We start from the raw sequence: 12,444 nt of genomic DNA, 5'->3' as shown, positions 1-12,444 counted from the left end.
CATCGTCTAATTTGCCCAGATAATGTGGCTTCACCACGGTTGAATTTATGAAAGTCTGTGCAGTATACGATTGCTGGCGAGTATTTGTGAATTTTCGAACATTCGGAAATTCTCGAATATCAATTTCTCAAATACGAATATGAATGGAATATCAAATGTATTCAATTTTTATTCGAAATTTCGAAAATTCGCACACCCCTAGCAATAAGCTACAGTTTTATGTATTACAATGCAGAGTGTATGTAGCACTACTCAAAAAAATAATTTTGATTTTAAAGCACTGAAAATATGTCATTTTTTTGCGGTAGCTAAAGCTACACAGCATGGCCCAGTAGCAAGCCCGTTGGACTCTTGATAAGAAGCTGTGCAAATAGTTCCCACAGTGTAAACATCTAAGACACTGCTAGAATGTTGTCCAAGCCAGTGCAATGCCTTGCAACAGACATCATCTCTTAACACTTTCGTGCCTTTGTAGTTATACAAGCCCAGTCAGTAGTAACCACATATAACGTGCCAAGTATCTTGCTAATCTTGTTCATTATAGATGAGTTTCACTTTTACGAGATAGCACTTTATGTAGTTTCTAGAGCCCCAAGGGCATTTCAAACAAACGTAAAGACCAATGCAATATTAAAAACAAAATGCCCAAGCACTGATAAAAACACTTCCATTAATGGCATTAGCACTCGGCACACCTCTGCGCTTGTGGACTTCGCGATTCAGAACCACAATGATGTCAAGGGCCCGTGTAAGGAAGGAAAAAAATGATAGGTGCTTGAGTCACCTTAAAGGTGCAATGCGATACTCAACCAAGAGCAGCTGCCTACTGACGCGGGGGTCGTCATGCCTTGATTTCCACTTGGCTATTGTACCGTCCAAAGTGGCTGCGTGTTCGAATTTGGGCTTCCTCGTGCAGGTGCCCACGTGCTCCTGGTCTTGCACTGACTTGCACATGAATGGCAATTAACCAAGATGATGACATCTAAAGCATAGTGAGAGAGACTGGCAGTTAAAAATGTGGGATGTTTGACTGTGGCAATGGCATTGTTATCTAACGCAGTGGGCAACGAAGCTGATCTGTTTGCACCACTGTGGGTTCGAACTGTTCTTGCGGCCATAAAGTGCTTCATTTATTTATTTATTTACTTATTTATATAAACAACGGCATCCGCTCACCTGGCACATTGATGCCCCCTGCTATTCTTGCCCTCTCCAGTAAAGATGTCGTTATTGTCGCAGCCTCCCAGCTCCTCCGGTGGTGATGGATGTTAAAATTTGGTTGAGCACTCTGATTAGTCCTTGGCGGACATGTAACACATGTAACATCATCATTGCCTCAACCAATCAGAGGGAATTTCATCTTGGACATCAGCGGGGTTTTGGTGTGATGACACCTCTAGCCCTATCAGAGTAAAACGTATGGAGAGAAATGGCAAACAACCCAAGCTAACCGAAAGTGAATTGGCACAGACTACATTAAAATGTAAAGCACTTTTTGAGCTGGTTCTGAGATTGTCCTGGAGTATAAGCACAAATTGAGGCACACGTTTTTGCCTAGCACAAGATGGAGTTCCAAAGCAGTCATGTACCAGTCACAAATTATCTGATAATGAAACAGCAAGACTTTTTTTACGTGAAAGCCACAGCCACCATGGGCAAAGAAATTAAAGCAATGCTGCACACCAACAACATGCCATAATCATCCAACTTATGATTACCCCCCCCCCCCCTTTTTTTTTTCAACAAACTGCACATGCGATGCAAACACTCCTGTTGGCTTACCTGAACAGGTCCTGGCTGAACCATTCAGAGAGTGTGCGGTACGAGAAGAGGGGCACCCGGCGGTGCATCACGTGGTAGTAGGCGTTCTCGAAGGTGTAGATGTTCAGGGTGACCTGCACACATGGTGGCCACACACACTGCTCGCTTCCCAACAATCGCACAAAGGCACCTTGCAGTGTCGTAATTCACAATCACAACCAGACCATAGGTATAAAACATCTGCATGTTTTTTGGCAATGGTCATGACAAGCCGAAGCAACAAATATGAGCAAGGAGGCTGGAGAATATAAAAAACGAAACCCACACTAATGCCAATATATTTGGCTACAGGGTAGTGAGGCATCCTACATTTCATTTGTTAGTGGAACACCTAACCTAGCCCCAATAGTGCTTTGATGATCTGCTGCTTTGGTCTTTGGTATAAAAAAAATGACCCAAAAATTTATCGTCTAGAAACGAAACTTCTGGAATCTACAGCTATTATTTTCCTACTCTATCAATTTTTTAATAGAGCAAATCAGTATTCTAATCACATAAACCATATAAACACATGTACAGGCCGCACCTGTGCATGGGCTGCACCCTGTTTTCCCGAATGAAATTTAAAAAAAATATTTATGTAAGGGCCGCACCCAAACTTTCTACGACCTACGTGGGAATAGCCTTCAAAATGCACGTGCCGTGGCCTCCGCGATCAGCTCTGGCTGTGAGAAACGGTGCACTTGATCGCGGAGGCGATGCATGTGCACAGGACCTTCCAAGCGCTGCCCACGAATGGCACCCAAGGTCATGGCTCATCATCATCATCAACTTTTTCCTCCACCGCGAGCTCCCACTAATCATATCGGCATCAGTGTCACCAGCTCCAGCTTTTTGTGGCTGTCAAAGGCATGGGAGTTGTGGTAGCGTACTAGTTCACCATAGTTGTGACCTCCGCCTGCTGCCGCCAAGCGTTGCAGTTTTCGCATGATGGGCAAGCACCTTATTAAAGGGACCAACAAGGGGGTCTCAATAAAGGTGCAATGTGTCGGGATGTTAAAAGACGACAGTTCATAATTATCCCCCAGCAAGAATTATTTTAATGCGTTTTGTGGAAGCTGAGTTATATGCAGACAAAATTTGAACTTCCGCGTCTTTGCGCCTTTCCCTCTCCTCTCGCACGCCAAAACGGCGGCACTCATCCGCCGGCCCCACTCACTCGGCCACTCCCCTACCTCCGCTGGCTGCGGCGCGCGCGGAGTGGCCACGGTCGCTGTAGCGCGTGGTATCTGAAAGAGTGGCGCTGTGAACCAACGATAACCTCGGGCTGCTGACATCATTTGCAAGACGTGACATCGTCTGCCAGGTTTTCGTGCGAAAGCCCAGCACTGCGCGTCACCGCGAGGTCCGAAAGCGGGAGTTTTTAAAAATGCCATATTTGGTCACAGTAAAAAACGCTAAATGTTCCTTTTATCATATCGACTTGCCGAATATGCCTACAAATAACCCCACTAAATTCTGGCAGCTTTTAAATCCCCAATCTTCGCGCATTGTTACCCTGACTGACAATTCTGGACGAGTTATTTCGGACGTTGAGTGCGCTAACATATTTAATTCTGCCTTCGCATCTGTATTCACTAAAGAACAAGAACCACCACCCCTCATGACAACCAATGACACCACAACTGCAGTGCCAACCGTTACGTTGTCAGAAACCGGCATATTCCTTCTAATAGATACATTAAAACTGTCTTCAGCCACCGGCATTGATGAAATTAACACAAAAGCCTTAAAGAACACTCGCCATACGTCTGCAAAGTTTTTATGCTTGCTGTTCGCGCAGTCCATTTCAACGGGTATCATACCCCACGACTGGAAAGTGGGGAAGGTCGTTCCAGTCCACAAGTCGGGTAAAAAAGATTCACCACTTAACTACCGCCCCATATCACTAACCAGCATACCCTACAAGATCATGAAACACGTCATTTACTCTTTAACAATGCAGTTTCTGGACTCAAATAATTTATTTAATTCATCACAACATGGATTTCGTAAAGGATACTCCTGTGAAACTCAATTAGCCATTTTCGTCCATGACCTGCATGCCAACCTTGACGCTAACTTCCAAACTGACGCAATCTTCGTCGACTTTGCTAAGGCTTTTGACAAGGTACCCCACAACCGCCTATTTCTGAAACTTACTTGCCTCAGCTTGCATTCTGACATACTAGCATGGATAAAAGAATTTTTGACTCACCGCTCCAATCAGTCGTCATTAATAAACAAAAACAAATGTCTAACTTATTACCAGTTTCCTCAGGAGTGCCCCAAGGATCCGTCCTAGGGACTCTTTTATTTCTAACTTATAATAACGACCTACCTCAGAAATTAGATTGCCATATTCGGATGTTTGCCGACGATTGCATTATTTACAAAACAGTTACTGACTCCGTTAACCAGCAATCCCTACAAGATAACCTAAATCTGGTACAAAACTGTGCAACGACTGGCTAATGACACTTAATATAAACAAATGCATGTATATATCTTTCCACCGTCGCAGTAATCCTCTCCTGTTTCCCTACACTATCTCTAACGTTCCTATCGACCCTGTCCAATCATATAAATATCTCGGTGTTCATCTTAGTCATGACCTCACGTGAAGTAGCCATATCGCGAACATTATTCCATCTGCTAACAAAGCGCATTGGCTTCTTAAAGCGTCATCTCCACTCTGCCCCCAAGCATGTTAAGCTACTCGCATACAAATCACTAGTTCGATCAAAATTAGAATACGCATCGCCCATCTGGTCTCCGAAAAAAGTATACCTTACTAACTCACTTGAATCAGTTAAAAATAGGGCAACTATATTCATTCATTCCTCCTACTCTTTTGATATCAGGATATCAGCTCTGAAATCGCAGTCCAATCTACCTACTCTTGCATTTCTTCACCACATTGCTAGTTTATGCTTATTTCATAAATTATTTTATTCCGAGATATCACAGGAACCCTATATCTGCCCCCCCCCCACGATTCTCTCTTCGCACCGGACATCAGCAGCAGGTATCTCGACCACGAGCACGCACAACAACTTTTTCTTCATCATTCTTTCCCCGGACTGCTAGTGACTGGAACGGCCTTCCCCAAGAACTTGCTGCCATCACATGCCAAACTATGTTTCTTAACCATATCACGCGTTTGCTGGCGTCACAATAATCGTTTTTCTTTGTATACCTCGTTCAAATTTTTTCTGTGTTTATTCTGTTGTTAAATTATATGTGTGCATCACGATAATCATTTTTCTTTGTATAACTCGTTCAATTTTTTGTGTACTTCTTCTGTTGTTAATCTATGTGTGTCCCAGCCCTTATGTAATACCCTCACACGACATCTTTAAGGAAATAAAGTGAAGTGAAGTGAAGTATTGTAAATTTCCCGCTCGCTTCTGAGGTCCCATACGCGGCATGGACGCTCGGTGGCCTGTACTCTACATAGTGCAAGCATTTTAAAGCCAAGCTCGAACATCCCTTGCTGCGGCCCTTTAACAGCTACACGGCTGGGAGTTTGCTGTGGAACACGGCAAGCGTGCAGCGGGCAGGAAATTCAACGTGGTTAGAAGTGCGTCCGACGATAGTGTAACCAAAGGGATGCATTAAGGAACACAAGCTGCACAATGCGTGCTTTCCGAGGCAAGTCATGTAAGTTCCCCGAACTGGAAGAAGAGCTGCTCTGCTATGTGGTGGAAGTGCAGAACACCGGCTATGCGTTAACAACGGACATGCTGCCTGACTTCTTGTGGGATGAGTGTGCACCAGAGCACAGCATCGGCTTGCAGTCGGAATACTCCGCGAGTGACGACTGAACGTAGAATAAATGCCGCCCATGCCCTGATTGGTGTGTTCTTACTTTAAACAAATTTTTTCCGAAAATTGGCCCTCAGATCTGGAAACAAAAGAGCGGCCCCCACATGCGTTAATACGGTATTACACTTAGATCACTGTGTGGGCTGCATTTCTGCAAGAGTAAACGGTTCAATAGCACAAAAATTTTCGACACCTTGCTGTTTTTAGTCTGCGTTATCTCGGCATCTAGGACAGGTAGACATGTTATTTTTTGCTAAGGGAAGCTGTGGGTGCATAGTTTGCAATAATCAAAGCACATTTGTTAGATCACACTTCAAAGTTTATTTTGCAAGGTTTATTGACGCATGACATTCATAACTCCAAAGTTGCTATTCCATGTGCTTTAAATAAATGGTAAGGATAAAATGAAAGAAATGTTTTCATTATTACATTTACTGCTCACTAGACTAGGTAGCCATGCATTAAAGTTTACTTTTTATAGATCTAATTTTTGTATCGAGGTGCTAACCAATTACTAATCAAAACTAATTACCTTAGAAACTAACTAATTTATAGAAAAGCAATCTCCGATTTCAAATCAGCACAAACTGAGCAAGATGATACAGCTTTATTAGGATTGGACTTAAAACAAGGAAAATAGGCCGAAGACCAGTGTGCCGCCCCCTCAAATAACCTCAGACCAATAGCGCAGCTGCGGCAGCAGCTGCCACGCCAGCTTGTGAAACGCCGCTACGATTATTGTGGGGAGGGTGGGGTGGGAGGGGGGGCGAGGGCACCACGGACGAGCTAGAGAAGAGCATGCGTGGTCACGCCACCCCCACAGACTGTGCATGTGCTTCATCCAGCCTGTTCGTTCACTCCCTCAGTCTGCACGTCACTGTTGCCCCAGGAAAGACTCCGCACCTTGCATCGTCAGCGCTCTTTGCCGTCCCCACTCCCGAAGTACGAGAGCTTTGGGCACTGGAATCACGTGAGCAACCGTGCGGTGGCAGTAGGCTATTTCCTTTTTGCTATGCCCTATTATTTTTTGCTGCCTTTGAGTATGAACTGTTGTAGTGCCTAGTGGTATGACGCTCCAAAGGAGAAAACACCGCAGATGTGCCAATGGCACTGGAGCACGGCGCATTGTGTCAACTGCGGCCGCTCGTTGCAATAGGCGTTCCTCTCATGTCAGTTCGCGCTTTATAGCCAAGCCAAATTTCGCATAACTGAGTACTAGCTACCAGATAGTCGATGTAGTGAGTTCGCTGTATCAAGGTCGACCATTGCAACACCTTCATTACATGGAGGACTCAAATACATGCGCTTCAATGGGGGGCAGCGTTGGGAAATGAGCAGCTTTGTAATATAGAGGATTTCGCTAAATGCAGGTTCGTTACATCAAGGTTTCACTGTACAAGCTTTGCACGATGTAACCAACTTCATGGTATGGTCACGAAGTCAGTTATTTTTGCCTTATGTCTGCTCAAGAGCAGTCGCCATTATGTGGCGCTGATGGGTTGGTACTACTCCAATTCTTGTTCATTGGTAGCAGCGGCAACCTTTACAGTTTTACAAGTAAAAATTTCTCAACTTTACAATGTGGTAGAATTCGCCCAAATTTGCTTTTTGTGCTCGTGAAAACTTTGTGGTATTGAAACTGGAGCACAAAACTACATTGTTAAATTGAAGCAAAAAATATGTGCATTTCAATGGAAGCAAGAAACTGAAATGAAAAATCTATATCATGAAAGTCTGTACGTGCTATGAATGCGAAAGCATTGTGCACTACTGCTGTTTCCGCTGGTGTGTTTGTGTAACTTAGTTTGCGTTAGCCGCCAAACCGCACATCATTCGGAGCTCAGTGGGTTAATGCCCAGAATTGGTCATTCTCTACTTAACATTCATAGATGGCGGCGAGTCCTCATACCACTGCCAGTGCAGTGGCACAGCGGTTAAGCGATGCGCCACTGCACTGGCAGGTGGCTGTTCCTGTCACAGCCACCCGTAGGGATTGCTCAACCCACGCTGCTCTTCCTGAGCAACTTCTCGTGCTCATGCAGCTGGTGCGATGCTCCTCCAAATGTACCCGAGCTTTCTCCTACTGGCTCCAGTTTGCGAGGCGCTCCTCCGAAGTTATCCGAGCTTACCTGAGCTTTCTCCCATTGGCTGTAGCTTGCGTGGTGCTCCTCTGAACTTACCAGAGTTACTACTGAGTAACGGGTAAGTGTTCACACTTTCTGTTCACACCACACATGAGCCAAGTAATGCTTATGCATTAAAACGTTGGTTTTATCACGAACTTCGTTATATCAAGGTTAAACTGTACTACCATCCTGCACGGTGGCATTTGCTTCAGTTTTCCCCGTGTCACATCCAACTGGTGTGAAAGAATGAACACATAAACAATAGCCCTATTTTCTACCTTCAACATCTAGTTCCAACCATTATGACATTCAAAAGCATGCACAGAACGTGCAAAGACTCTTGAGTCAATCGAAGCTTCCGTCATCATACCTGGCTTTTGCGTGTCATGCTCATGATGGCCGGCAAATGAGCTATGCTGCTGTTTCTCACTGGGCTACAAAACCTTTCCAATCACATCTAATTCCCATCAGCGCCCTCACCTCCTTGCGCAAAATTCGCCAGACACTGAGCAGGATGCGTCCCACGAACTCCTTGCGGCCAGGAGGAGGCGGGGCACGTGACAGTCGCGCATGCAGGTCCAGCTCCAGATGTTGAGCCCGTTCACACAGGTAGCCCCACGAGGCTCGCTCCGCATCATAGCCCAGCAGCACGTCAGGGTCCCACCTGCACATGCATGCAGTGCTTAGCTGCTGCAGCTGGCCTCACTCGAACTGGCGGTCACCCCCTCTCCCAATTTTCCACCCAGTTTCCAAAGTCCTCCATGAACTAATCTTGCTCCAAAATTATGATTTCTGCTCATATGAGCAAAGCAGTGTCCAGAGCAAAATTTATCATGAAAGCACGTTGGCCAAGTTTGTTTGAGATCGCGTCTTCCTTGCCGTGTCCCATTTGCGGCACTGTAGCTATGGTAAAAATTCCTCATCTACTGTTCTAACGCGTTTCTTATACAGTAGGGCATACATATACCGTAGCCTCATTAGGACGCACTCTAAGCAGTAGTTTCGCATAAGACAGAGTAAAATAAAATCCCTGACTCGACACCTATTAAACCTCATGCATTTGATTCCCACTAACAGCATAGGGCTTATCCCAAATGTCCTAGTTAGCGCGGACCAACCATTGCTTGAGAGGTTGCACAAGTTACCTTGTAAAGCATCCATGACTTATGCTGTGCATTACAAAGAAGCTTCACCATTCTCCTAACATGTAAATCCCACAGACTGCAGCAAAATGTATACCGATACAGCTCAGCATGCGACAAACACACAAGCAAACACTTTTGCTCAAAGCCAACGACGATGCCAGCTTTTCTGCGACATGAGACCCTTAATGCTGTTGCATTGAAAGTTAAATTTGAGTAAATACTTGACATGTGCGAATAGCGTTTTTTTCTGTTTCAAAATGAATTCGAAGGGAACAGTAATTATCTTCAAGTAATTTTTCAGTGAATATTTCGAATACAGTCAATCCCGGATATATCGAATTATTGCCTATATCGAACAGTTGTAAAATCCCCTTTGGAAACCCATGCAAAAGTATTGCAAATTTGTTTGCGTTTATCGAACTTCCGTGCACCCAATATTTGATATATCGAACTCCGTGCCACACCGCACCCCCGCAAGTGCGCCTCTCCAAATACGCTCCACCCTGGAAGTGGGCTTCTCCCATCACTGCGCACCCCTGCAAATGGGCTTTTCCTAATGGAGTCACGTCTTCCCGAAATCGCATCTCGAGCGCGCCGCTGGCCTTGGACACTTTTGTGCGGAGCTGCACAAGTAAGAGTCACGTGATGAGAACATTGTGGGGTGTGAACGGAAATGGGAACGGCCACAGGGGCATGTAAGAGGCTGGGAAGAGGGAAACCGTGCTGGCCGCAGGCACCCGATTTCTGCATGCTGGTTGGCTGACTCCGCTGGCGCAACCAAGACAAGCGGCGTCAGCTAGCTGTCACCAATGTTTTGGCCATTTTGGCTGTCACTGCTGTCGGTGCTGCTTGGGCATGTGTCTGGTGTGGTACAGTGTGGTGGTCGTTCTTTTCGCTTCTTTTGTGATGTCAATGTGAGTTCGCTTGTGATTTGTGCGGTGCCGTGCGTTTTCTTGTCGCTTTATTCGCATGTTCTTGAGCTTTGAAAGCGAAAAAATGTACGAATTTGGCCTTCACAACAAAGGCGGACATCCATCGACGGGTGGAGGCCGGCGAGAAAAAGTTATTGGTCGCCATGTATGTGAACTGCTTCCGCAAAGCAGGGTTTGTGGTGGCTTCAGACGACGGGGTCTAGACACAGAAGACGGGGACACTGGATGCCCGGACAGCAAGTTTTGTGAGCTCTCAGCATTCGCAGGTGCCATTCCAGATGGTGTAACAGCACAAGATTTTGTTAGTGCTGACGACGATTTGCAAGCCGTTGTGGATCGTGCTGATGCTGAGACTGTGGCTGACATCATAGATACTGAGGAAGCGGACACGAGCAGTGGCGACGATTCAGGCGAAGAGACCCAACCGCAATGGACTGCGGCTGAACTTGCATCCACATTCAGCGTCATTAGTTGCTGTTGTGGCACAATGGAAGGCGCTTGACTTTCTCATTTGGATACCATCAACAAGCTTGAGGACAGCTTAATGAACTTCATGGTGCGGAAGAGGCAAGCTAAGCTCACGGACTTTTTCTTGCGATATAAAGTGCAGTGGTCATGGAGCTGTGCTTTCGTATTTTGTGGAATTTGAAAGAGCAAATCGGTAAGTTCCCACTTGTCACGATCCCGGGGAAATTGTCCGAGATGTGCGCAATTTTGAAATAAGCATCTAATAGGCGTATTTTATATATTCAAATTAACGATATATCGAACTTTTTCGCGATCCTCTTAGAGTTCATTATATTCAGGATCGACTGTACTTCTAGCACCCAAAGGAAGTTGAACCGCACAATGGGCATTTTCAAAATCATGAATTTTTCTAACGTACATAGCAATTACATGAAAAAAAGGAGACAATACATTAAACCTTTGTTAGACTCACTGAAGCTGTGTCGGCTTTCTGCAAAAATGGCCACTGGAAATTGGGGAAGCCAGCCTACGCGCAGTGCAAACGTGTCCGTGGGGTGTGAGACCTACAAGTGGTGCCTCCAACTGATGCTCTTAGCTGGGACTAGGCAGCTGCACAGCTGTTCCTTTTAAGCAGCGACTCCATGACACCTGTTAGGCATATGCATCGCATGCCCTGCACCCAGCACCACCCCGCATCAGGCATCTGAAAGGGACACCCATCTCCATGTGTCTCAAGCCAGGTCCTCTTTGCGCTCGTGCCATCGTGCTTGTGCAGCGAATTTCAAGCAGAGAAGAACAGCTGCGGCAGCTCCGACTCGTTCTGCACTAGTCAAAGAAGCCATATGTCCTCTGATTAAAGAGATTTGGCATAGCACGATGCGCTTCCGCAGGGAACCACTGCGGATACAAGGCCAAGGTATCAGGCACCAGAAAGGTGCTCGCATGCCTGCCCCTTTGAGACCAATCAGGGCATGCACAATGGCGGATCACGCTATGCTAAATCTCTCTATTGATGCACGCCGCCATGCCGGTTACAACACGTGCACAACGCATGTAGTGCGGCCGCAGCCGCCTGGCAAGTACAGATCTGGGCACCGCGGTTCTGGTTGCTCAAGTGTGTAGCTGCCAACATGCATAGACCTGCTCAGAGGAGAGCAGGCATGCGGTGCCATGCCGGAGGAGGTACGCTAAGCCGGGACAACGCACAGCAAGAGTTGGAGAAAACATAATTCGCTTGAGATGAACACTTCAAACTTTCAAATACCAAACATTTGGATTGAATCAAATTTCGAATAGTTCACTATTCAACTGAATATTCTAAATTATCAAATATTCGCACATGCCTAGTAAATATGGTATATCAGTGATTCCATCATTGATATAAGAAAAAGGAAAAGAAATATCAAACAATTCATACAACAGCATAAGCACATCAACGAAAACAGCTGCATCTTTGAAAAAACCTCACTAAAAGATACTTTCAATATGTTGCCATATGCATGCTTAGGTAAGTGGAATAGCCATCACTTCATTAGGGAGCTAATTCCAGTCATTAATTGTGCCAAGAAAAACTTAAAATCCAGACATGCTGATATGCATTAAAGCCACATGCCGGTTATCGACCCTACCTGTGCACCAGGTCGACCAGGGCCAGCAGGAGGTCGCGCTCCGAACGCAGCACCTGGGTGCGCAGAGCTGGACCTGCCACGCCCGAGTGACGCAGAGACACAGCCACAAGATCGTCCACGTCTGGCAGCCGGGGGTCACACAGCGCCCAGTGCATGGCCCCGACCTCAACGGGGGCATCGACACCGTGTCCTCGTGCGCACCAGAGCACGCACTGGATGGCATCGTGCTCAGGGTTGGGCCACAGGTCACCCCGCGTCCGCACGTGCACCTCGACACTCAGCACAGTCAGCACTCGCTCCTGCACACCACCACGCACCAACACAATGCACATGGTGCAATTTAAAGATGCTTTCAGGTGCCACAAAAGAAAATTTTGCCTTCCAGAAACGGAACTGAGCACCCACCACAAAAGGATGTGCGGTGGAGAGTAGACGGCCAGGAGAGCAGCTTCATTTTCCTTCCTAAGCCTTCAGTCAATGCAATTTCTGAGACATATGTAATGAACAGCTAAGTTGC

At 46.1% G+C, this 12,444-nt stretch overlaps 1 protein-coding gene across 1 annotated transcript in view; it reads right to left on the bottom strand.

The window, feature by feature from the left end:
• Positions 1 to 12,444, bottom strand: part of PolZ1 (DNA polymerase zeta catalytic subunit) — a 241,817-nt gene that overhangs the window by 105,619 nt on the left and 123,754 nt on the right. The window contains exons 17-19 of the mRNA XM_077629530.1: positions 11,928 to 12,226; positions 8,235 to 8,418; positions 1,783 to 1,895 (exon numbers count right to left, since the gene is read on the bottom strand). Of these exons, the coding sequence (XP_077485656.1) occupies positions 1,783 to 1,895; positions 8,235 to 8,418; positions 11,928 to 12,226 (596 nt within the window). The remainder of the gene's footprint in view (positions 1 to 1,782; positions 1,896 to 8,234; positions 8,419 to 11,927; positions 12,227 to 12,444) is intronic.

Source organism: Amblyomma americanum, chromosome 7 (genome assembly GCF_052857255.1).
Source record: "Amblyomma americanum isolate KBUSLIRL-KWMA chromosome 7, ASM5285725v1, whole genome shotgun sequence".
Classification (NCBI taxonomy): Eukaryota; Metazoa; Arthropoda; class Arachnida; order Ixodida; family Ixodidae; genus Amblyomma; species Amblyomma americanum.
This window is presented reverse-complemented; position numbering and strand designations above follow the sequence as displayed.